The sequence below is a fragment of the Pygocentrus nattereri genome, chromosome 4 (assembly GCF_015220715.1).
Source record: "Pygocentrus nattereri isolate fPygNat1 chromosome 4, fPygNat1.pri, whole genome shotgun sequence".
Taxonomy (NCBI): domain Eukaryota; kingdom Metazoa; phylum Chordata; class Actinopteri; order Characiformes; family Serrasalmidae; genus Pygocentrus; species Pygocentrus nattereri.
Window position 1 is genome coordinate 27037028 of NC_051214.1, and position 23213 is coordinate 27060240.

Consider the following 23213-nt stretch of genomic DNA (forward strand, 5'->3'; position numbering starts at 1 on the left):
CTGAATGCTTGACCCCTACAGTGAGAGGGGGCTCTGATGGCTCTGTTATGCTGTGGTTCTTACCACTGCCAATCAGTACCCCCCACACACATCCACAGGGCATGAGGGGTTATATGATGGTTTGTTAAGTATGAAAATGATGTAAATGATATGCTATGGCTTTCAAAATCACCAAACCTCAACCTAGCTGAACACCTTTGGGGGATTTTGGACCAGATTTTGGCGTTGCACCATGATCATCAAAAAAAAAACAGCGGAGGAAATATCTTTTGGAAGAATTGGAGTGTTCTTTGCTCCAGTACAGTTCTACAGATTGTAGAATCTATGCCAAGGAGCATTGAAGCTGATGTGGTATCCCAACTGTCACGATTGGCCCCTCCTAGTCCTGTCCATGTGTTTGTGTTTTGTTTCGGTTTAGTCCATGTGTTTTCTTTGTTTCGGTTTCCTAGTCCGGCCCATTGTTTTGTGACTCCGCCCCTGATTGTCACCACCTGTTTTCCGCCTGTCCCTCGTTAGCCCTGTGTTTTATAAGCCCCGTGTTTGCCCTTTGTATTGGCTGGTCTTTGTACTGTTTGATCATGTTTGTTTGGTGTTTCTGTGTTTATCATGTCTGCACCCCGATCTGTTTGTGTTGGCTCTATGACCCTGGACGGTATTGACCATGACCCTGGATTTACCCGTAATCAAAGTCGCTTATCTCAGCATATGCGTCCACATCATCGCTCCCTGGTGTTACACCAACACCTTACAAAGACACTTTATGTTGATTTTTCATTTAATTTGTCACCCCTCTCTAGCTTATTAGTGTATGTGTGTGCATCAGTTAAAAAAAATAAAAACTGCAAATAATTATATCCATTATTTATGTCCAAAGGTATCCAAGACACATTTTCTTATTAGTGAATTCAGCTGCTTTGAGGTGCACCCATTGATGTTACATTGCTGCGTTTAATTGCAAACACATAGATTGTATGATCTCCACAGAAAGGCATTACCAATAGAATGGGACATTGTAGAGCAGCCTCTTGAATGCAGTCAAATCTTCACAACAGTGTTCTACCATCTAGTGTAAAGCCTTCCGTGAAGGGCTGATGCTGTTACTGCAGCAAAGGAGGGGACAAACACCCTATTAATACCCTTGATTTCTGGAGAAATGCTGGATGAGCAGCTGTCTATAAACGTTTGGATGTATAGTGTATGTGTATTGCTGTTAGATGGCACAGATTTCACTGCGGACAGCAGTAGAACCCCAGGCTGCGCACTGTAAAACTCTTCAGGAACAAATAAGCCAAGGTTCCAGCACAAAATTTAGTCCAGCTATTTGGACTGTAAAAGACTTTATTGATTAAAACACACTTTATTGATTAAAACGTCGAGGGAGCTGCTTCATTACTGGTCCCATCTGGTCTGTTCAAGTGCCGGAGGTCCTGTTTTAGAGCACAGAGCAAGGAATTAGCTGTCAGTTTAAAAGATTGCTTGTGAATTGCTTATGCATTGCTGTGGACCATAGATCTCAGCAACCTAGTAGAGTCTGGGCCTCACCAATATCTTCCTAAGATTTTTCGTAAATATGTTCCTGAGAAAAGGTCTACGTCAGATACATGACGTGTTCTTAAACCGCAGATGTGTTCACAGCTTTGTGCTCTTGAATGTGTAGATTCTGTTCTCACTTAAGAACAAATGCCAAATAAGAAACATTGGTGAATGTCAGAATCTTCATGAAAACCATGTAAGTTGATTTTAAGAAGAAATGTCTTCTTAAGAACGGTTGGTGAATGAGGCCCATGTCTTCATGGTAAATGTTTCTGAACAGGCCCTATTTTTTAACTCTGACACAGGACCTAAATCCAGGTTGATCTGTGTCAGCTCTGTCACCCATCAGGGCTGTTAGGGGTTGCTTTAAGATCTTTTATTCACTCCTAGTTGTAGACGTCAACAAGTAATCAGTTTGCGAGTATAAGCAAGTGCGAGTTTTTTAGCTGCAGGTGTCAAATAGTTTTGAGCTTCAGGGCTTTACAATCAGGCACAAAGATATATAAGCCTCTCAAACTCGGAAATGGAGATGTTACTCCTTAAAGCTGCTTGGGCAAATAAAGCAAAACATGGAATTTACGGAAACCATGTCAACTTTAATCAAACCAAGGAAGTCTTTAAGCACTAGATGTCAAAGGAGAATTCCAGCTCAGTTTTAGTTTTTAAAACTGACTCATCATTCAACCATTGTGATGTAAACAATGTCATTCAGAGGGGTTTGATGTGAAATGGTTCTTTAAAACTTACTGATTCTGATTTCTTTACAGTGCTGGTGTTAGGAACTTCACAACGTCTACAACAATTTCATTCAATAATCAAAATGACCAGTGAACCTACACATGTCTTACATAATCAGTGTAATGTTGGTGACAGTGAATAAATAGTAATAGTGGTAAATGTTTTCTTTAGGGACTATTTTATCTTGAAATGCATGTACATCTCCGTCATGAATGTTTTCGGCCATAAATCATTTAGGCCATATATCTTCTCAAAAACTATCATGAAACAATGTTTTCAGACAAGTAGCAATTTATTAATAACTCCTAACATTAAGTAAGACTTTATGTGTGTAAAATCTAAAAAAAATATGTTTTCTTTATGAACTATTTTGCTTACAGTGCTCTGCGTGTACCTCTCTGCAATGAATGGATTTAAAGAAATATAGCGTAGCCCAAAGCTCCTCAGAACTATCGTATCACAATTTCTCAGGCATGAGGCAGCATATTCATAACTATTTAATGTAATAACTTTCTGTGAGGGAGCTTTTAGAGGCATTCAAAGCTTTGGACGTCTGGTTCCCATTCACTACCGATGTGAACACCTCAAGGTAGAAAATTAATAAAATAATATAAATAGATGCAGTATATCATTCATTTAGTGAATGTTCTCTGAAAATATATGGATTAAAACAGCTTTAGATGTTTATAAGTTTTCAGTCTACATTGTAGAAGTAATTATTATTTAATTATTATTACATAACATAAGCGATGCACATTTTTGAATAGCAGTGTATTACCAGTTACCTGACTGATCAGCCATAGCTCATAAGCTTGGGCTGTCAGGAGAGCTTGTTCATGAATGATATTGTGGATTTCCCTTCGGAAAACTGCCTTTTTGTCTCTGCCCATACCAGGCTGAGCCCTCTCTGACAGGTGACCCCTGGCATTAAAAAGTAACGATGTCTCTCTCCTCACCCTCACCTGACACCCTCCCGTCTGCAAGACGAGCCGCTGGCAGCTATCCAAGGATGAAAGTTACACTAATGAGCTCAATCGTTCGGTTTACGCTGACATTAACCAGAGAACGCTGGTCACCTGCTGCCAGGGCTGCCATAAACCCACTGCTGGCTAGCTAATGTTTATGACCTCCCCCGCACGGTTTAACCGGGCCTTTTGGCTCGTCTGAGGGCTCAGAGTGACGCTATTTTAAGCTTATAGGAGTTGACATAACTGCACAACATATGGTTAACAGGTCTGCGTCACTTAAAATGACTCATATAGGCAGAAAGCACAATAGGACTGATGTTCAGTAATGGAAATGAGCTTTTAAGTAAGACTAGATGCAAGGATTTAGTGAAGCATGATTTGATATAGTGTCATTTCTGGATCTACACAAAGTCAGACCAAAAATGAGAGACATTTCAGATGTTTTTCAGTCACCCCCAGTAGCATATGGACACTTTGTCTGTTTAACCATTGGTTTAATGAAGTTTAATGAAGTTCTTTAAGTTCACTGATGGAATCATGAACTCAGAAGTGTAAAAAGGCATTTTGGATGCAAAAAGAAGTCTGCAAAGAAATTACTCAAATGACAATGACAAACAACCCAGCTGCCCTGAGTGAATATGGTGCCAAGAGGAAATTGCAATCTTGGAATGGTCTGTTTAAAATTTAAAGTGTTTAATTTAAACACTGATTTAAAGGGTTGTTTCCTAGCACGATGAACTAAATACAATATTTTATATTATCATAAATGTCCACATTCTTTTTGGGGCCACTGTATTTTGTGCCAAATGGAAAGTTCCTCATAAAAGGAAGAAAAAAAAAGTAGAAGAAGCTGAAGTAAATAAGCTGTATGCAGAAGATGCCCGATGAATCAAAAGGCTCTCCATTGATATCCAGCAAGTTTCTGGAGTCTTTTTGGTCCAGTTTGGGATCTAGTCTTCTACGCTTTATAATGTATGAGAATGTCAGACTATTTATAGCTTAAAAAACAGAACGTTAAGCTCTACACGAAACTGGAGACCAGCTCAATGATCTAAGAAGAGGTATAATGTTCTCGCTTCTACTATGAGTTATTACTGTAGCAGCTGCGCTGTACAAGCTATAACTGGTCAATAGTTTTAGGTAATCAAGTAAATGGGGAGTTGCACTAGGCTAGACAAGGGAAAACAAGCGTGAATCCACTTCTTTGGGTTGTGTAGTGTGACAAATGATCCTGCTGAAATCCTCAGCTGCGTAACTCCTAGGCATTGGACTGAGAGTAAGTCATGTTTGTTGTTGATTAATGTTGTTAGTTAATGTTGCATAGCTGCGGTTCACACTCTCATAACCACCATTCCTTGCTCCTTCTCTGCCCCCATAACAAATATTAACAATTATTAAGAGACCCTTATTAGTCTCACAACGGGGAAATTTCACCTACACATTTAACCCATCCGTGAAGTGAAACACACACACACTAGGGGGCAGTGAGTACACATGCCCAGAGCGGTGGGCTGCCCTATCCACAGCGCCCAGGGAGAAGTTGGGGGTTAGGTGCCTTGCTCAAGGACACCTCAGTCACGTACTGTCGACTCTGGGGATCTGTCGACTCTCTGTCACATGGCTGGTTCCCTAACCTCCAGCCCATGTCTGCCCCCAAATACACAAACAGGTACAGCACCAGTTGCACTTTGCCTCGAAAATTATGCTGGAAAGAAATCATAAATGGCTTCTGACACAGTGTAATAGTTTATGTATGAAAAATAGAGAAAATTACTCTACGTAGCTATGTGTACTGTAGCATTCATCTTAAAGCATGAATTTTGTCCATTTGTTAATTTCTGTTTTTTTTCTGCTTTAAAGCCCCAAATCCTGCAGTGCACATTCTCGTTCATTAAAGCATTTGACTCGAGTACAGATCACTTTTTACTGCTTTTTCGCAAGCAGGTTAAAGACAATAACCAAATAAATGCTTTAAATAATGAACAAGACGATGCAAAAAAAACCTCCTCATTAACATGGGAAAAATTAGGAAAAAAGAACAACAAAGAAAAATGTCTGCACTACTTACTGCTGCTGATTAAAAAGTATAGAAACTGCTAATGTGTTATTATGTAGAGTTATGAAATAAGTAGAAGAGAAAGAGAATTGGAAGAAATGGTTCCCAGTGGGAGTAAAACTTCAGCTGACCCTCGCCTTGTGTACTTGATTTTCTCTAAAGTGAGAACATGCATCATGTCTCTTATCCAAGGCCAAAAAGAGGAGAAAGGCAGCTTATCCAGTTTAGTAGAATCAAGCACCTTCCTATAAGAAAAGCATCTGTTATTGTATCAGAATGGACAAAGCAGGGCGTTTTGTAGTGATACAAAGTGGAGTAGGTTCTAGATCCTTGTGTCAAACACAAGGCCCAGGAGCCCAGTGTTGCCAACTCCTCAGTAAGGAAAGTAGCTATTGGCTGTCCTAAAAGTCGCTAGAAGTCACTAAATGACATCCTCACCTAATTTGCATAATCGTCCATTTGCGTGTATTTGAAGCTGTAGAACAAAGGAATAGTGGGTGAGTTGTTGTGGGAGAGAAAAAAAAAATGAGTAAAAAACACCCTAAATGTGTTAGAACCACAAATAAACTCTGAATAAATGAACTTCTTCTGTTACCTTTGAAATAGGCCGTCACTTCTCAAAATAACTTCATGATTTTAATGCTTTGTCTAGACCCACATTACATAAATAATTTTTATGTAAATTACATAAATCAATGTTGTCCTGTGTGGTTAAATGTTAGCACATCAAATTTAATCAAAAGACTGTTGTGTGGGCCTGGGTTCGATTCCCCGGCCGGGTGACCAGGGTCCTTTCTGTGTAGAGTTTGCATGTTCTCCACCGCGTCTGTGCAGGTTTCCTCCCACAGTCCAAAGACGTGCAGTTAGGACAACTGGACATGCTAAATTGCCCCTGAGTGTGTGTGTGAATGTGTATGTCTGTCTGTCTGCCTTGCGATGAACTGGTGACCTGTTCAAGGTGTATCCTGCCTTCTGCCCGATGACCACTGGGATAGGCTCCCACGACCCTGAGGGCCCCTGTATGGCAACTGCTTATATTTTAGTTCGGTTTTTGCATATTTCGAAACATTAGCAACATTAATTTGATTAAGTTGATTAAAAATGAAATAAAACATAGATGTTCTCTGGCCCATGTATTTGTTGAGATTCTGTAATTGTCCCTTTTAGTCCCCCTGATCTTGATGCACACTAGTAACAAAATGTTTACACAAATGTAGATAAGGATAAATGTATTATTAAGATGAAGTGACCCTTATTAGTCCCACAATGGGGAGATTTCACCTCCGCGTTTAACCCATCCGTGCAGTGAACTCCATACCCAAATCATCCTCCCCAGCACTTGTAGAGAGTCCAGGGACATCAGTTTGAAAGATTGCACAACATACATTCAAAATCACCCCTGAACAGTAGGACTGATACCTAAAACAGCAGCTAAGACAGTATGTGTTGTCTTGTAGGGATGAAAAACGCACATAAACTGCCTAATTCGAAAGAATCTGAAGAAATCAGATTTTATTTTTCCTGAAAATCACTTCTAGTTTTTTGGAATGACACAAAATCTTTATACAATAGTTTTTATTGCACCCAAATTTTCCCACCTTTTGAGAACAACACTTTTTCATGCAGCCGAGAACAAGTTGGTTGGAAATTGTTGATGATGATATCGGTACATTTTCGGGCTACCTTTGAGGACCGGGCTCTGGCAGAAGAGAGACGGAGCAGAGCAGAGATGAAGGACATACAGAACACTTTTCGTGATATCTTTCCAAGGTAATTGAGTTACTATTCCGAGCCTCCAGCCAAAATCACTTTATGTGTATTGCCGATTACTGGATTTATTTCCTAAACCTGTACACATCTTCCGCTACGGCAGGGCACCATCAAGGCCCACGTAGCCCACTGTGGCTCTGCCTCTCTCCAGCTTGTAGATTTCCCACACAATCCTCACAGGCCACAGGCAGCGGTCATTGACGGCCAGCGAGTGGGCTTCACCGTGGGAGGACTAGACAAGCACAGACGAGTGTTACCGCTCTATTCTGAAAGTTATACAACCGAGCGAATCACTGATATAATGTAAGTGCTTTTGTGTGGGTTTGTAAAAGTGCGGTGAAGAGAGTGAGGCCTGCAGTGAGGCTGATAAACATAGAGCAGGTAACTCTGCTGCTGCTATGAGGGGACAGAGATTAGCCTCAGCTATAATAGAACTAAGAAAGCCTGTAACAGGACAAAGGGATCATGTTACCTTTGAACCTGCATGGTCTTTCCCTCTAGCTCTGTCTCTCTCTGTCTCTCTCTCTTTTTTCTCTTTATTTCCCCATTTCTTTCTATTGTCTGTTTTTTCTGCCTTTTCCCATTTTCACCCTTTCTGTTGCTCCCTCTCTCCTCTTGTTCTCTTTTTGCTTTTTCACCATCTCTCATTTTTTCTTCTATTTTCTCAGTCTGTTCCTATCTTTCACACATTCTCTCTCTCTCTCTCTCTATCTCTAATTTTCTCTCATTTCTTTCTGTCTCTGTTTCCTGTATGCTCTCTCTCTCCCTTTCTTCCTCACCCATTCTCTCTCTCTCTCCTCTGTGTAATGACCGTACACGCTCTGCATGCTCAGTGACAGACAGACGCACGTGCCACTGAATGAAATTACAGAGCAGCCGAGGCTTGTGTGTGTGCGCGCGTGCGTGTGTGGAGCAGATAAGCCTCGCGCTAAATCCACGTTCTGCTTCGGCGCGGTTGGATCACTAGCGCTCGTTATAACCAGCAGACGTTCATGTTTTTCCTTTTTTCCTTTTTATAACAACGTAGTGAGAGAGAGAGAGAGAGAGAGAGAGAGAGAGAGAGAGAGTGTGAGTGAGAAAGAGAGAGAGAGAAAGAGAGAGTGAGAGAGAGAAAGAGAGTGAGTGAGTAAGAGAGAAAGAGTGAGTGAGTGAATGAGAGAGAGAGAGTGAGAGAGAGAGAGAGAAAGAAAGAGTGAGAGAGAGAGAGTGAGAGAAAGAGTGAGTGAGAAAGAGAGAGAGAGAGAAAGAGAGAGTGAGAGAGAGAGAGAGTGAGTGAGTGAGAGAGAGAGAGAGAGAGAGAGAAAGATAGAGAGAGAGTGAGTGAGAAAGAGAGAGTGAGAGAGAGAGAAAGAGAGAGAAAGATAGAGAGAGAGAGAAAGAGTAAGTGAGAGGGAGAGAAAGAGAGTGAGAGAGAGAATGTGAGAGAGAGAAAGAAAGAGTGAGCGAGAGAGAGTGAAAGAAAGAGAGAGTGAGAGAAAGAGAGTGTTTGAGAGAGAGAGAAAGAGAGAGAGAGACACTCACGTCTCGTTCTGCTCTTTATTACCCTGAGGCGTCATAAACACCTGATTACGTCACAACGGGTAAGAGCGAATGTGTTCTCGCGCTCCGGCAGGTAGTCGTTCTTTGAGCCACACAGAGAGACGCGCACAAACGGAGAGTCTCACAGCCCGCGTGCATCTCCCTCCCCTCCGGCTCGCTCTCCCGCTCGCCCCCCCCCGCCCCCTCTCTCTCTCTCTCTCTCTCTCTCTCTCTCTCTCTCTCTCTCTCTCTCTCTCTTTCACTCACTCGCGCGCGCACACACGCCGAGCTGCGCAGAGCGGAGCGTTGCCCACGAGGACCGGAACCACAAAACTCGAGAGCACACAGGAGCAGGACGACGGTGAACCGCGGAAGGATGAGACCGTGAAGTCCGCGCAAATGACAGCGTGACGGTGCCCGGTTTCGCCACGCGCTCGCCCACCCCCCTTCCCCCCCTACCCCACCTGCCCTGCGGAACTGGACGCCCGTCTAGCGGACTAAAGTGAGCGCGCGAGCGGCTCCGTCCTCGCCCGGCCGCGCGCCGCTCCTCCATGCGGGAGGCGCGGGCGCCTCGTGCTCCTCGCGTGCGCGCCGCCGCGTCCCCGCCATGCGGCCGCGGGCCGGCGCGCGCTCCCCCTCTCTCTCCCTCCCGCTCTCCGTCTCGCTGCCGTCCGCGGCGCGGCTGTGCGCGCTGGCGCTCGTGTTGCTGCTGGCGGCGGGCGCGGCGCCCTCGCCGGCGCTGAGCGCGGGCTGTCCGGCGCGCTGCGTGTGCGACGAGCAGCTGGTGGTGCAGTGCGCGGGCCAGCGGCTGGCCGAGTTCCCCGCCGAGCTGCCGCTCGCCACGCGCCAGCTCATCCTGTCGGACAACGCCATCAGCGAGCTGCCCGCGCTGCAGCTCAACTACCTGGCCGACCTGGTGTACCTGGACTGCAGCAACAACTCGCTCGCGGAGCTGTCCGAGTCCACGTTCGGCAACCTGCGCAAGCTCGCCTACCTGGACTTGTCGTTCAACGCGCTGGCGCGCATCGACGCGCGCACATTCGGACCCCTCGCCAGCCTCGTGATGCTTCGCATGACCGACAACCCAGGCCTGGGCGAGATCGACGCGCGCGCCTTCGCCGAGAACGGCGCCCTGCAGGTGCTTGATGTGAGCCGCAACAACCTGACGGCGCTGAACGTGAGCGCGCTCATGGCGCTGCCGGCCCTGCGCGCGCTCGGCCTCAGTGGAAACCCGTGGCGCTGCGATTGCCGCACCGAGGACCTGTGCCTGTGGATGCACGTGGAGGGCTTCAAGTTTCAAGGTGAGGAGGAGGGGAGGGGGCGCTATGACAGTGCCACAGTTTATAGGGGGTTAAGGGGGGCTATAGCGAGAGTTTGTGAGCGCAGATACGAGTTCAGAGAGAAAGACAGAGGTAGCGAATGAGAGAGAGACGAGCCGATGGAAAACGATGTTCAGTATATATTAAGCATCGCTTAGTGTAATTCAGTGGTTGAGATGTTGACAAAGTCATTCTGACTGTTTTGATGGTTTCGGATTTCCTTACAGCGGCTCTAATAGGAACCAGGAGGCGCAGTGTCTACAGCAGAAATACAGCAGAAGAGCCTTTTCATTAACTATTCTAAAACTAAAAAAATAGTACTTTGGGAAGTCCCCGCATGTACCCCTCCACCATGAACGCATGTTTTAGACTTTGTTAACTCAGAAATAGTTGTCTCAGGGATCAGACAGTGTATTCGTAACCATTGTATGGAATAGTTTTCTGTGATGTAGCTTTCAGAAACGTTAAAATCTTCAGACGCCTGGTTCCCATCACTAACACTGAACAATTCTGAGGTGGTATGTTTCTCTAGACCACTGTGAGGATTTCCCATTCTGAATGACTTTGTTTACATCTTCATGATTTAATAATGCAAAAATAATGAGAGGCAGAGAGAGAGAGAGAGATGGGGGGGGGGGGTCATTAGATGGCCTCATGTCTTTTATCTGTCTGTTTTTGTTTACTTCTCTTTGTCCTATTTATGTTTGTGTTCATTGCTTAAACAGTAATGCATCTTCTAACAGTCCATGGCAGTAAAGCATGGTTGGTGTAGAGATGAGGGTAGAGAAAGAGTGGGGGTGAGAGACACGGAGAGAGAAAGAAAGAGTGGGAGATAGGGACAAGCAACTGAGGGGCAAAATAGGGAGAGAGAGCACCATAGTGAGTACAGAGAGAGAGAGAGAGAGAGAGAGAGAGAGAGAGAGATCAGCTAATTATCTCTCGTTTGAACTGAGCGAGGTCAGGTCTTTATCAGGCTTATCACACCAGATTACTTTATCTCAGTAATCAGGCTGCTAATGTGATCTTTAAGCAGCCCAGGCCTGAGTGAGGACTGGGATAGAGAGGATATACACATACCTCGTATGACCACAGACCTACTGTAAAGATGCTGCTTTCAACGTGGTCCTGTTTACAACAGCATGCATACGAGAGCCGTGATGCACACAGCAGGCAGCTCAGTATGTGTGTATGAGAGAGAGAGTGACTACTGGACAGAAGATGGGACAATGTTAATGGTTAAGAGTTGCTGTAGAGTTTAACTCTGATTTGGCTGATGATCTCTATTGTGCAGTGGTCAGATGTTAACTTGGCACCACCCTTTGACCACCTTGTTGTTGCTAGAAAGCAGTACCTAGGCTCTGAAACAGTCCATAGGTGTCTAGATTGTGAGCCTTGTCATTGTCTCACTGTCACTCTCTCTCCTGATGAGCTCCTCTGACGTTTTGGTGTTGCTGCCTCCGCCGGGAGTAGACGGCTAATTATGTCTTCTTTTTAAGTGGATATGAAGAGTGAGAATTCCTGTCCTGTTATGTAATCCAATCAGAGCTCTGCTGCTGCGCCAACTCACTAAAGCGCTAACAACTTCTCCCCTAGTCTTTCTGGCCATAACATTGTATGTGCGTGCGAAAGACTGAATGCTGCTTTTATCTTGTGTTCTGTTTGTGTGGGACTGAAGATTAAAAAATTTTGTATGTGTGTGGGTGTGGGTGGGGGGTGTGGGGGTGGGGGCACCTTGATGAGCAGAATGTGCTTGGTGGATTTAGTAAATAGTATGTGATTCATGGCACTTTAGCATTTGTGAGTCACTGTGTATCCTCTCTTTCTTGGAGGTTTTTGCTGGTGCTCTGACGTCACCTTGTGTTGCATATGCTGCATCATCTCTGCTGCTGCTCTCACTTCTGAATAGTCTGTGTGATTGTGCTATTGATCCCACGTGGTCTCACATTTATCTACTTCTGAAGGCTCACAGCAGCTGAGCTTTAAAAAAAGCATCTACCAATTAAGGTGATATCATCCAGAAAGCTGGGCCTGCTCTACAGTTTCTGAAGACTCAGACCGACAGTCTAGAGGGAGTGTTCGAAGTGATGCTCACTCGACCATTAAAAGCCTCAGGGAGCTCAAATCCATGTTTTTTTCCTAAGTAGTTCAGTCTTATTCTTGTGGGCACACAATGTAAATGGACGAATTGTGTCCGGTGAATAACTTACCAATGCCTAATAAATGGCCAGTGTATTTTGCCAAAATTCTCCTTCATTGATGTAAACTAGGCAGTGCTAATTTTGGTTATTGCTTATGTAAGCTGCACCCTCACCAATCATGATGCTGATGTGGTTTGTTTCACCAACAGAGCTTTATAAAAACTCCTCCTCTACATTCTCTGTGTTCGAGATGGAGAAACGTACTGAGAAAAAGTTAACAACAAGCAAAAGTTGACCTATCAAGCATAACTGAGCTATCAAGCTAAATCATCTGTCTGCTTGTCATCCATCAGTCCATCTGCCCATCTGCTCGACATCTTCTCGACAGTTTTTTTTATTTGTGGCCACATCTTTTGTATTCAAATTTAAAGTACATTCACAAGAATGCTAGCACAGTGTAAAAATCCTGAAAGCTTGACCGAGGTAATGGCAGTTAATGGAATGGTTGATAAGCAGTGACTGGAGGAGAAAATAAGGCCAACGTTTAGAAAAGATGTGAACAGTGTCAGGATTGTGATCAGCTGTGGAGTTGAAATTACTTCCTTTTTTTTTGCTGTTCTGCCAATGAAGTGAGATTATCTTTGGTAAAATTCCCCCTGCATGTCAAATATCATAGGAATGATCCTGGCTCCTCAGTCGCCCTATCGTAGGCCATGAACCTCCTCATCGGACATGTGGTGTCTAATACCGTGTGACCTGCTGATATCTAAAGAAACAAAAAGAACATTGCATAGCCAAAAAGAGCCACAGCAAACATCTAGAGCCCTGAAAGTTGTTAGTACTTTTGTCCACCACATGAACAAGTCTATGTAAGATTACTTAAAGTTGATATTGCTTGTTGTGCATGTTTGCACAATGTTAATCAATGTACATAACTTCCGCTGTGCTATTTGTTAGATAGATTTGGCCTTTAGGCACTTTAGACAAAACTTTAGGCACCAAATATGTCTGGCCTCAACTATGTTTGGAGTAAGAGGAAAGGATTCCACATGCATTCCTTGAAAAGAACCCCACTCACCCTCTTTTCTGCAGATCTCAAAACTGACCCTGCTACACATAAGGAAACGGTCTCTGTTCAAGTTGTAGGGTCGTATAAACTGTAGCTTTCATGACTGATCAGGTCTCAAAGCTAAACAACTATATTAACTATGCATTTTAACAAATTACCCGCACAAACACAAATGCCTCAAGGTGTTTTGGGTTGCTGCGATGCTTGTTGACGTGTGCTGTGGTGCTGACAGGATTTATCTGGTGACCTCTGGTGCAGTAAACACAGCGTAGCAGAGCCTTGCCGGTGCATACTGAGCGCACAGGGCAGCATGTGGAGGCTCCAGATGCTTTGGCTAATGGAGTTTGATTTAAAGGACAGCCCCCGGCTTGCAGCGAGGGCGTTCGGAACAACCTTCCACCGTCCTCGTGGAATATTTGTAAACAAAGACTTATAAGGCACTTATTCATGGTTTTTAAAATGCAGGATGCATTGTGTGTAGGTTTTCTACGTCTGTTGTAGACCATGGAATGATGTATTATTCTGTTGGGGTCTTCTTTCTAGATTAGCATGCAGTGTTAAACACTTTTGCTGCTCAGTTTCTGAAAATTTAATGGCCAGTGGCATACCTGTCAACTTAAGCCTAATAGTAAAGTGGAGGTGGGTGATGGAAAACCTGTGGAATTTAATGTAAAAAATCGAGGCAAACAACATCAGTACTTTTTTGGTGTTTGATGTAAGGTGGCCATTGGTCATGGGACAGTCATGGGCTGGAGGTTAGGGAACCAGCCTCGTGACCCCAGAGCCGACAGCACATGACTGATGTGTCTTTGAGCAAGACACCTAACCCCCAACTGCTCCCTGCTCCCTGTGGATTGGGCTGCCCACTGCTCTGGGCAAGTGTGCTCACTGCCCCCTAGTGTGTGTGTGCTCACTAGAGTGCATGTGGTGTTTCACTTCATGGATGGGTTAAATGCAGAGATGAAATTTCCCTGTTGTGGGACTAATAAGGGTCAGTTAATCTTAATAATAACCAACGCTTGACAGTGTAATCCAAGTTTTAAAAGCTGTTACTACAATGATTCTGCATAGTACACCAGATTTTTTTTCAAGAATTTGAAAGCTTGTGATCTTTGCACACATTGAGACTGCAGCAAAAGCTAAAAAAGTGAGTCTCGAGGCTCTTGCTCTAAGGGAGCAAGGCAGGCTGCACAGGCTCCTCAGATCCAAAGAATCAGGAATTGTTTGGAAAGTAATTGTATCCCAAGTCGTTTTTTATAAATGCTTAATTTGTCAGTGGGCAGTAGATCCACCACTGAAATATGGTTGCAGCAGGGGAGCAGGGGATTGCTTTCTTGTCTGGTCCCCTCACGTCCTTTCAGATGAGTCATTACCTGTGAGGGTGATGTGTGATGGCAACTTAAGGACACAGATACTGAATCACAAACCTGTAATGATAGATTCTTCCTGAAGGTTCTGGTTCTGGACTCCTGCCCTCTATACACTGGCTACTTCATTAAGTACCCCTGCTTGTTTCTACACTCATTGTCTATTTTATCAGCTCCACTTACTATATAGGTGCACTTTGTAGTTCTACAGTTACAGACTGTAGTCCATCTGTTTCTCTGATACTTTGTTACCTCCTTTTACCCTGTTCTTCAATGGTCAAGACCCCCACCGGACCACCACAGAGCTGGTTATTATTTGCACTGCAGTTACACTGACGTGGTGGTGGCATGCTAGTGTGTGTTGTGCTAGTACCACTCTAGTGTGTGTTGTGGCTAGTGCCACTCTATTAGACACTCCTATCTTATTGGCTATAAGTCAGATATAGTCAGAGACAGCAGCTCATCAGTTGCTGGACAGTTTGTGTTGGACACTGCCCACAGGACGCTGTCAGCTGGATATTTCTGGTTGGTGGACTATTCTCTCTTCAGCAGTAATGCTGCTCTGTCTGATCCACTCATATCAGTGCAACACACATTTACACACCACCACCACATCAGTGTCATTTTAGTGCTGAGATTAATCCACCACCCAAATAATACCTTCTCTGTGGTGGTCCTGTGGGGGTTCTGACCATTGAAGAACAAGATGAAAAGGGGCTAATGAAGTGTGCAGAGAAACAGATGGACTACAGTCTGTAAATGTAGAACTACAAAGTGCGATAAGTGAAAGACTAAAAACAAACTACTTGACAACTGGGACAACATTATTGCTTTTGTGTGTATAATGACTAGAAGTAACTGTATTATTGACTGCAGTTTATGCCAATATCAAGGTACGTCAGTATAAGCAATATATTGCCCAGGATTATATGTACAGCATAGGCACTAATAAGAAAAACTGGAGAATTGAATAGAAATAGATTCATATTCATTCAAATGTCTCCACTTAGAACCAATGGGATTCGATTGCATGTGAACTTGGACAGGATTTCTAACCATCGTGGTGACTGGTACTGTGCCTGTTTATCGTCCCAGGCATGACCCCTATCAGACTGACGGGAGCTTGAATGCAGAAAGCACGTCGACTGTCGATTCAAGTCAACAGCTTATCAAAACAATTAACGAGCATAAACAGTCGGCAGGCCACAAAGCTCATTACGGCTTTAATGTGGCAGCAAATCCTGAGCAGAAATGCTCGTTGCTGCTATCACAGATATATTTGGAATAACGATGTTCATTTGCAATCATGGAAACAAAAGGCCAGGCTTGGAGCATTTGTCAAGCTGTCCTAATTATGTCCTAATGACGACGATTATGCTGCTGTCATGGCAAATGATGATATTTCAGAAAGTTCTCTAACTGGCAGTCTGCTGTTTGGAGGCACTCAGGTGCACTGAGTCTGTCAGCACTTTCGGGGTGTGACTGGCAGCGCAGCTCTGCACTGTTGTCTGCTTAATTGCTTTGGCCTGTTCTAGAGAGAACAGAGAAAGAATGAGAGGGAGTGAGCGAACCAGGCACATCCACCTGCCACAAGCACTGGGAGAAGGCGTTTTCATTTTTAAACATCCAGCGCTGCCTTCAGCTAGCTGTCAGAGGCAGAACTGCTCTGGCTTCAGCTCTCTGAGAGGTTTTGAGAGGGATGAGCTGACTTTAGCAGACCTCTTGCAGATTTTTGTGGGGTTCTGCTGCATAATGCCTCTTGTGAATTCACAAGCCGTGCGGTTTCTGGAGCCATGGCCCATAAGCATTCAAGCCTTGTCATGATTAGAGAGCTGTGGTGCTCTCCCTACCATCTTGCGATAATCTTAGCAAAATGCTGGAAAAGTACTTCTGGCGCTCTAATTGGTTTAACCCTTAGAAGTCACAGTTCTTGTTAGTGATATCGAAGGCATGGTATTATTTAATATCAGCTTCCTGAGGTGAGTGGAGTTGAACCCCTGCTCAAGTAAAAGTATTGATATTTTACAGAAATAATGACATAAGTAAAAGTGAAAGAACATTTCCAAAACAGTGCAGGTGTCACAGAATAGGAGCTGAGGCTGGATGCAACTACAAGATGCAGTACACCAAAGATACCCGGATGATGTAGTGCTCTGCCTAAATATTCCAGTTCAGGAGTAGAGCTATCTTTGTGATATACTGCATCCCAAAATGCAGCATAGTCATTTCACAGGATTGTAACCACAGACGCAACTGCCTGCGCTGTTAATCAACAGTCTTCTATGATAATGCAGCAAATTACTGTGAGCTTTGCATTGAGCTGTACTGCACAGCATTATTGGATATGAAAAACATTTTTTTGCACTGGATTTTGTGTAAATAATGGATCCCTTGAAGTGAGGGAAAAGATGTCATTGTTCAAGAGTATTGCCAGATGTTATGGTTTTGGTCAAGTTTGCACAAATTATACAGTTAAATGTAAGGTTAAGAGGTATTCTGTGCATGTACAGTGCAAAACATGGTGAATAAATATTTTCATTTTTTTTATAGAAAGTCTGGTAAAATTTCAAGTCAGCTGCTGGCTTCTGGGTTGCATTACTTTTACAGTTGTTATATAAAATTAAAGGAGATTATTGTATTTTATTGACAGTAGATGTATAGCAGAATGCAGCTACATCACAGTTGTGGTTATGACTGTGAATTAAAATTACTGTTATTAATGTGAGTTATACACTGTATAGAATTTTGCAGTAGTTTTACAGTTAAATGTATTAGTGTGGTTTGCTCTTACTGGTCTTGAGGTGGGTTTGCTTACTTTGTCTACTTAATAAAATTAAATTACTATATAGATACAGTGTATCACAAAAGTGAGTACACCCCTCACATTTCTGCAGATATTTAAGTACATCTTTTCATGGGACAACACTGACAAAATGACACTTTGACACAATGAAAAGTAGTCTGTGTGCAGCTTATATAACAGTGTAAATTTATTCTTCCCTTAAAATAACTCAGTATACAGCCATTAATGTCTAAACCATCAGCAACAAAAGTGAGTACACCCCTAAGAGACAGTTCCTGAAGTGTCAATATTTTGTGTGGCCACCATTATTTTCCAGAACTGCCTTAACTCTCCTGGGCATGGAGTTTACCAGAGCTTCACAGGTTACCACTGGAATGCTTTTCCACTCCTCTATGACGACATCACAGAGCTGGTGGATAATTGAGACTTTGCGCTCCTCCACCTTCTGCTTGAGGGTGCCCCAAAGATGTTCTATTGGGTTTAGGTCTGGAGACATGCTTGGCCAGTCCATCACCTTTACCCTCAGCCTCTTCAATAAAGCAGTGGTCATCTGACTGTAGGCATGACACACTTATCTTTGTACAACTCACCTGATTGCCGCCACACATGCTTGAGACCATCTGATCCAAACAAATTAATCTTGGTCTCATCAGACCATAGGACATGGTTCCAGTAATCCATGTCCTTTGTTGACATGTCTTCAGCAAACTGTTTGCGGGCTTTCTTGTGTACAGACTTCAGAAGAGGCTTCCTTCTGGGGTGACAGCCATGCAGACCAATTTGATATAGTGTGCGGCGTATGGTCTGAGCACTGATAGGCTGACCCCCCACCTCTTCAATCTCTGCAGCAATGCTGACAGCACTCCTGCGCCTATCTTTCAAAGACAGCATTTGGATGTGACGCTGAGCATGTGCACTCAGCTTCTTTGGACGCTCAACACAAGGTCTGTTCTGAGTGGACCCTGCTCTTTTAAAACGCTGGATGATCTTGGCCTCTGTGCTGCAGCTCAGTTTCAGGGTGTTGGCAATCTTCTTGTAGCCTTGGCCATCTTCATGTAGCTCAACAATCTTTTAACGTCTTTTAAGATCCTCAGATTTCTTTGCCATGAGGTGCCATTTTGGAACTTTCAGTCACCAGTATGAGAAAGTGTGAGAGCTGTACTACAAATTTGAACACACCTGCTCCCTATGCACACCTGAGACCTAGTAACACTAACGAGTCACATGACATTTTGGAGGGAAAATGACAAGCAGTGCTCAACTTGGACATTTAGGGGTGTAGTCTCTTAGGGGTGTACTCACTTTTGTTGCTGGTGGTTTAGACATTAATGGCTGTATATTGAGTTATTTTGAGGGAAGAATAAATTTACACTGTTATATAAGCTGCACACAGACTACTTTCATTGTGTCAAAGTGTCATTTTGTCAGTGTTGTCCCATGAAAAGATGTACTTAAATATCTGCAGAAATGTGAGGGGTGTACTCACATTTGTGATACACTGTAACTTGGTTAAATCAAATCTTACAGGCGTCTTAGAAAATTTGGTCTTATCTACACAGTCTGTGTATGTATATATATATATATATATATATATATATATATATATATATATATATACATACACACACACACACACACACACACACACACACACACACACACACACACACACACATATTAGGAGTGCGGGAAAAACTCTTAGATGTGGCCTGTGGACATGAGCATTCTGAACTGATTAATAATGTCAAAAATCAAATTTCTAAATATTTAATTTATAATGTAATGTTCACAGAATGTAAAAGGCAGAACTCTGAAATGTGGAAGTGCAGCACCCGGACAGTCTGTTGCGGCACATAACAAAAACACAACTGAATAAGGGAGAAATCCAACCGGCTCTGCATTAAAGGCAGGTTACATCAGGAGTCACAACCCAAATGAGCCATTTTGTCCTTTCAACAAAAATCAGACCACCTTGGGAGCCACAACATTTAATGTCCAGTAAGTCTCAGTGTGTGCTGCTGTCCTAGTATAGGCTAAAAAATATAAACAAAAACACAGACTTACTTTGCTCTGCTTTAAGCTTTAGCTCAGCTATAACTTTTCCTCAGAAGTAGAGTAGCTTATTGTAAAATGTCTCTCAACATTTGGCTGTTTTACGAGCCTGAAATCACTTCTCATTCTCCAGCTTCTTGTTCAAATTGTCCCGTTCCACCTTAAATTCTGCCTGTGGCGCTGAATGTAGCTGCTGCACCATTTAAGGTACTAGGAAACCAACTGTGCTCCTTATGAATCCATTCGTCTCCAAATATTCGTCTTAAATCTCTTTGCCTTTTCGTAGCTACTAGCGAGGCGAGGCTTCGTTGCTATGTGACCTGCAGTCTTCTCAGTCGTTTAGAATCAGGGCTTTCGCACTATGTTGCACACTTTGGAGCTGAGATTCAACGTCCAGTCTCAAAAATATTTTACTGACACAGTGACCCCTGACTCTCTACAACGAGACCAAAACAGAAGTTATAAAATCACTGAATTAAACAGGCAGGACGGCTGTAACATTACCACTGGATCTTATGTCACCCTAACAGAGCATTTTATCACAGAGTAGTGGCAGCAGCGTCTCAAACAAGAGCAGTGAATGAGAGCCTTCTAGATCACTTCCATTTGTTTTGTTAATAAAACATATTGGAAGTAAATTCATTATAGATCATTACAAATACTTTGCTTTAATAGTACCAAGTCATCACACAGTGAGAAAAAGGGAGATCCTGTATAGAAAAAAAGATGCATTGATAATCGCTTTATAATCGCATTGCAGCCCTCTGAATCATAGCAAAAACAACAGCATTTAAACATTTTACATTTAAGGACATTTGTAGCTCCTTAAGCATGTGAAAAAATTCTATCAAAAGTGTGATTTCTAAACTTTCAATCGCAAATAGAAGAGGAAATGTTTTATCATTGAATTAGACAGGAAGTTATGATTGTTCAAAACTATTTCATTCATTTTTGCCATTGTTGTACATCAAAAGAAATAGTACAGTTGGACAGTTAAAAGTGCACACTCAAACTTGTTGATATTTCTTATGTAACTATATAATTGTGCTATTATATTTTTATAGTATAGCTATGATAACAGCTCTAGATTTCTATGGGTTAAAATCCCAACAAAGCACTAAACCCATTTCTGTTTGTCCACTGAAAATGTTCATATTGCTGAGATTCCCAACTGGTTTATATATATATATACATACACACACACACAAAACACACACACACACGTATGTTTTAATGTTAGCAATTCCTTCCCCCAAATTATCGTTCCTTAACAAGCAGCTTGTTGCTACGTCAGAGTAATGAACTCCGCTCACTCGCTGCACAGCCAGCAGCTCCACACAGACCATCTGACAGTTTAGGAATTTAGTGTTGTCTCCTCTTCAGAGTCTGACCAAATTGGCTGCCTGTCAAAAGTGTACATTTTCTGTTTGTGGCAAAGTAAGAAATAAAAATATTCAAATGGTTTGACCGTTTCCTACACCGTCTCAGCGTCTCAGTGTCTCACCGTCTCTGATGGTGTTTGTGAAAAACCCGTGAAAAACCTGCTGCTCAACCAATCAGCTTGCATGGCTGGTACTAACTTTTGTATTCAAATATGTATATATATGATTTGTTTATGTTTATATATGATGTATAATACAATACTGTCCATAGTAGTGTACAGCATAGCATCCAGTGTATGACAATACACAGCTGAGCCTGTTCAGCTGATCAGACCTCTCCAGACCCGCCCCATTTTTCTTAGCTCTTAGAGGATATGACAGCATATGTCCTCTATGAAGACATTTTGCCTTATGTATTCTGAGCATTTAATGGAAATGCTAATTTAAGCTCAGTTTCCAACATTGATTCCACATGACAGAATTTATTTCATGTCACATCCGTCTCACAAACAGTAGTGCACAAACTATTATTTTCCAATGTTTAGACTATCAGCAAGGAGTCTACACTCAATATCTGCCTTGTCTAGACCATTTATATCCATTACTAAAGTGCCTTTCCCTGTGCCCTGTGCAGAATATGAAGCACTCATTGCAGACTGATGTGCAGAGACAGTGGTCTGGTCATTTCATGACCTGTAGGTCATCTGAGCGTGGCGGCAATGTTTTGTGACCTGCAGGTCGTCTATGTGTGGAGGCCGGTGTCTTGTGACCTGTAGGTCAGCTGTGGAGCGAACACTCATTCAATGCTTTCATTTCTGCTGTTGCACCATCTCTCTATATCCGACATGCAGCAGAGAGAAGAGAATGCAGTGCATGTTATGTGGATGTGCACTGAAAAAGGGATGCATTGAATTAAGGGTGAGTGATATGGCAAAAATATAATATCACAATAACTGAAGGCATTATATTCTAATTATATGCAAAGTCTGACCACTCAAATTATACGTAAGTCAACAAATTGCATATTTTCACATGAAATTTCTATTTATTTGCAGCGTTTAGCAGATTGGAAAAGAGTAAAACGTGAAATCTAAAATGTGCCGTAACTTTTCTACAGGCCAAATTTTATGTTTTTTAAAGTCAGAGATGATAACTCATCTGCTGCTGCACAGTTTGTGTTCGTCATCTTCTACTCCTTCATCAGTGGTCACAGGACGCTGCCCACAGGACACTGTTGGCTGGATATTTCTGGTTGGTGGACTATTCTCAGTCCAGCAGTGACAGTGAGGTGTTTGAAGGGCTAGAGGATGACCAACACACACAGTGCAGCAGCAAATGAGCTCTCGTCTCTGGCTTTACATCTACAAGGTGGACTGACAAGGTAGGAGAGTTTAAAAGAGTGGACAGAGAATGGACAGAGTGTTTAAAAACTCCAGCAGCACTGCTGTGTCTGATCCACTCAGACCAGCGCAACACACAACAACTGTTTACTTGCTGAATTTAACATATTGGATATACACTTATCAGGCATAGCATTATGACCACCTCCTTGGTTTTATGCTCATTGTCTATTTTATCAGCTCCACTTACTGTATAGGTGCACTTTGTAGTTCTACAGTTACAGACTGTAGACACCACCATACGTCAGTGTTACTGCAGTGCTGAGAATGATCCACCACCCAAATAGTTCCTGCTCTATGAGGGTCCATGGGGTCCTGACCACTGAAGAACATGGTAAAATGGGGCTAACAGCATGCAGAGAAGCAGATGGACTACAGTCTGTAACTGTAGAAATACAAAGTGCACCTATATAGTAAGTGGAGCTGAAAAAATAGACAATGAGCATAAAAACAAGGAGGTGGTCATAATGCTATGCCTGATAAGTGTATATCCAATATGTTAAATTCAGCAAGTAAACAGTTGTTGTGCATTAGAATGTGCAGAACAGTGCTCTCTGTAGAGGATGAGTACTTACAGATACTTAGGCCTTGTTCAGACTGGCAGCTCAAATCAGATTTTTTTGCCTGAAATCTGATTTGAGCAGGACAGATTTCTGCAGTTTGAATGGCAAAAAGCCACAAATTGGATTTCTAGATATGTGACTCAGTTTGACCAGGCATATCACATTTCATGTGTTTTTTTCGTCACCCGGGGTGCGATCTTTCATGATGTCAGAATGTGCAACAAGAAGGTCAGCATTGTGACCCCCATATTACAGCTTAAACACAGAGAGTGGAAGTTTTTACCAGACATTTAGATGACATGTTTTTCATGTTGTATGTTGTAGTTTACAGTGACTACTTCATTGAAAGATTTGAGCTTAAAGCCTGTCTTTGTGTGTGGTACATCTTATAGTCTGTTGACCAGGTTAGTCGACACTAATGTCATGTTCTGTTTAGGCCATAGTTAATAAAAAGTGACATGTCGCTAAGAAATCATTAAGAGACTGCTCTATTAGATAGTAATCCTCATTAGATTTGCTACATTTTGCCCCTACCTA

General features: G+C 42.8%; 1 protein-coding gene across 1 annotated transcript in view; it reads left to right on the forward strand.

Annotated features, from left to right (window-relative positions):
* Nucleotides 1-9190: 9190 nt before the first annotated feature.
* The window catches only part of LOC108414547 (leucine-rich repeat-containing protein 52), a 39074-nt gene continuing 25051 nt past the window's right edge, over nucleotides 9191-23213 (forward strand). Inside the window, exon 1 of the mRNA XM_017687429.2 lies at nucleotides 9191-9884. Within this exon, the coding sequence (XP_017542918.1) occupies nucleotides 9191-9884 (694 nt within the window). The remainder of the gene's footprint in view (nucleotides 9885-23213) is intronic.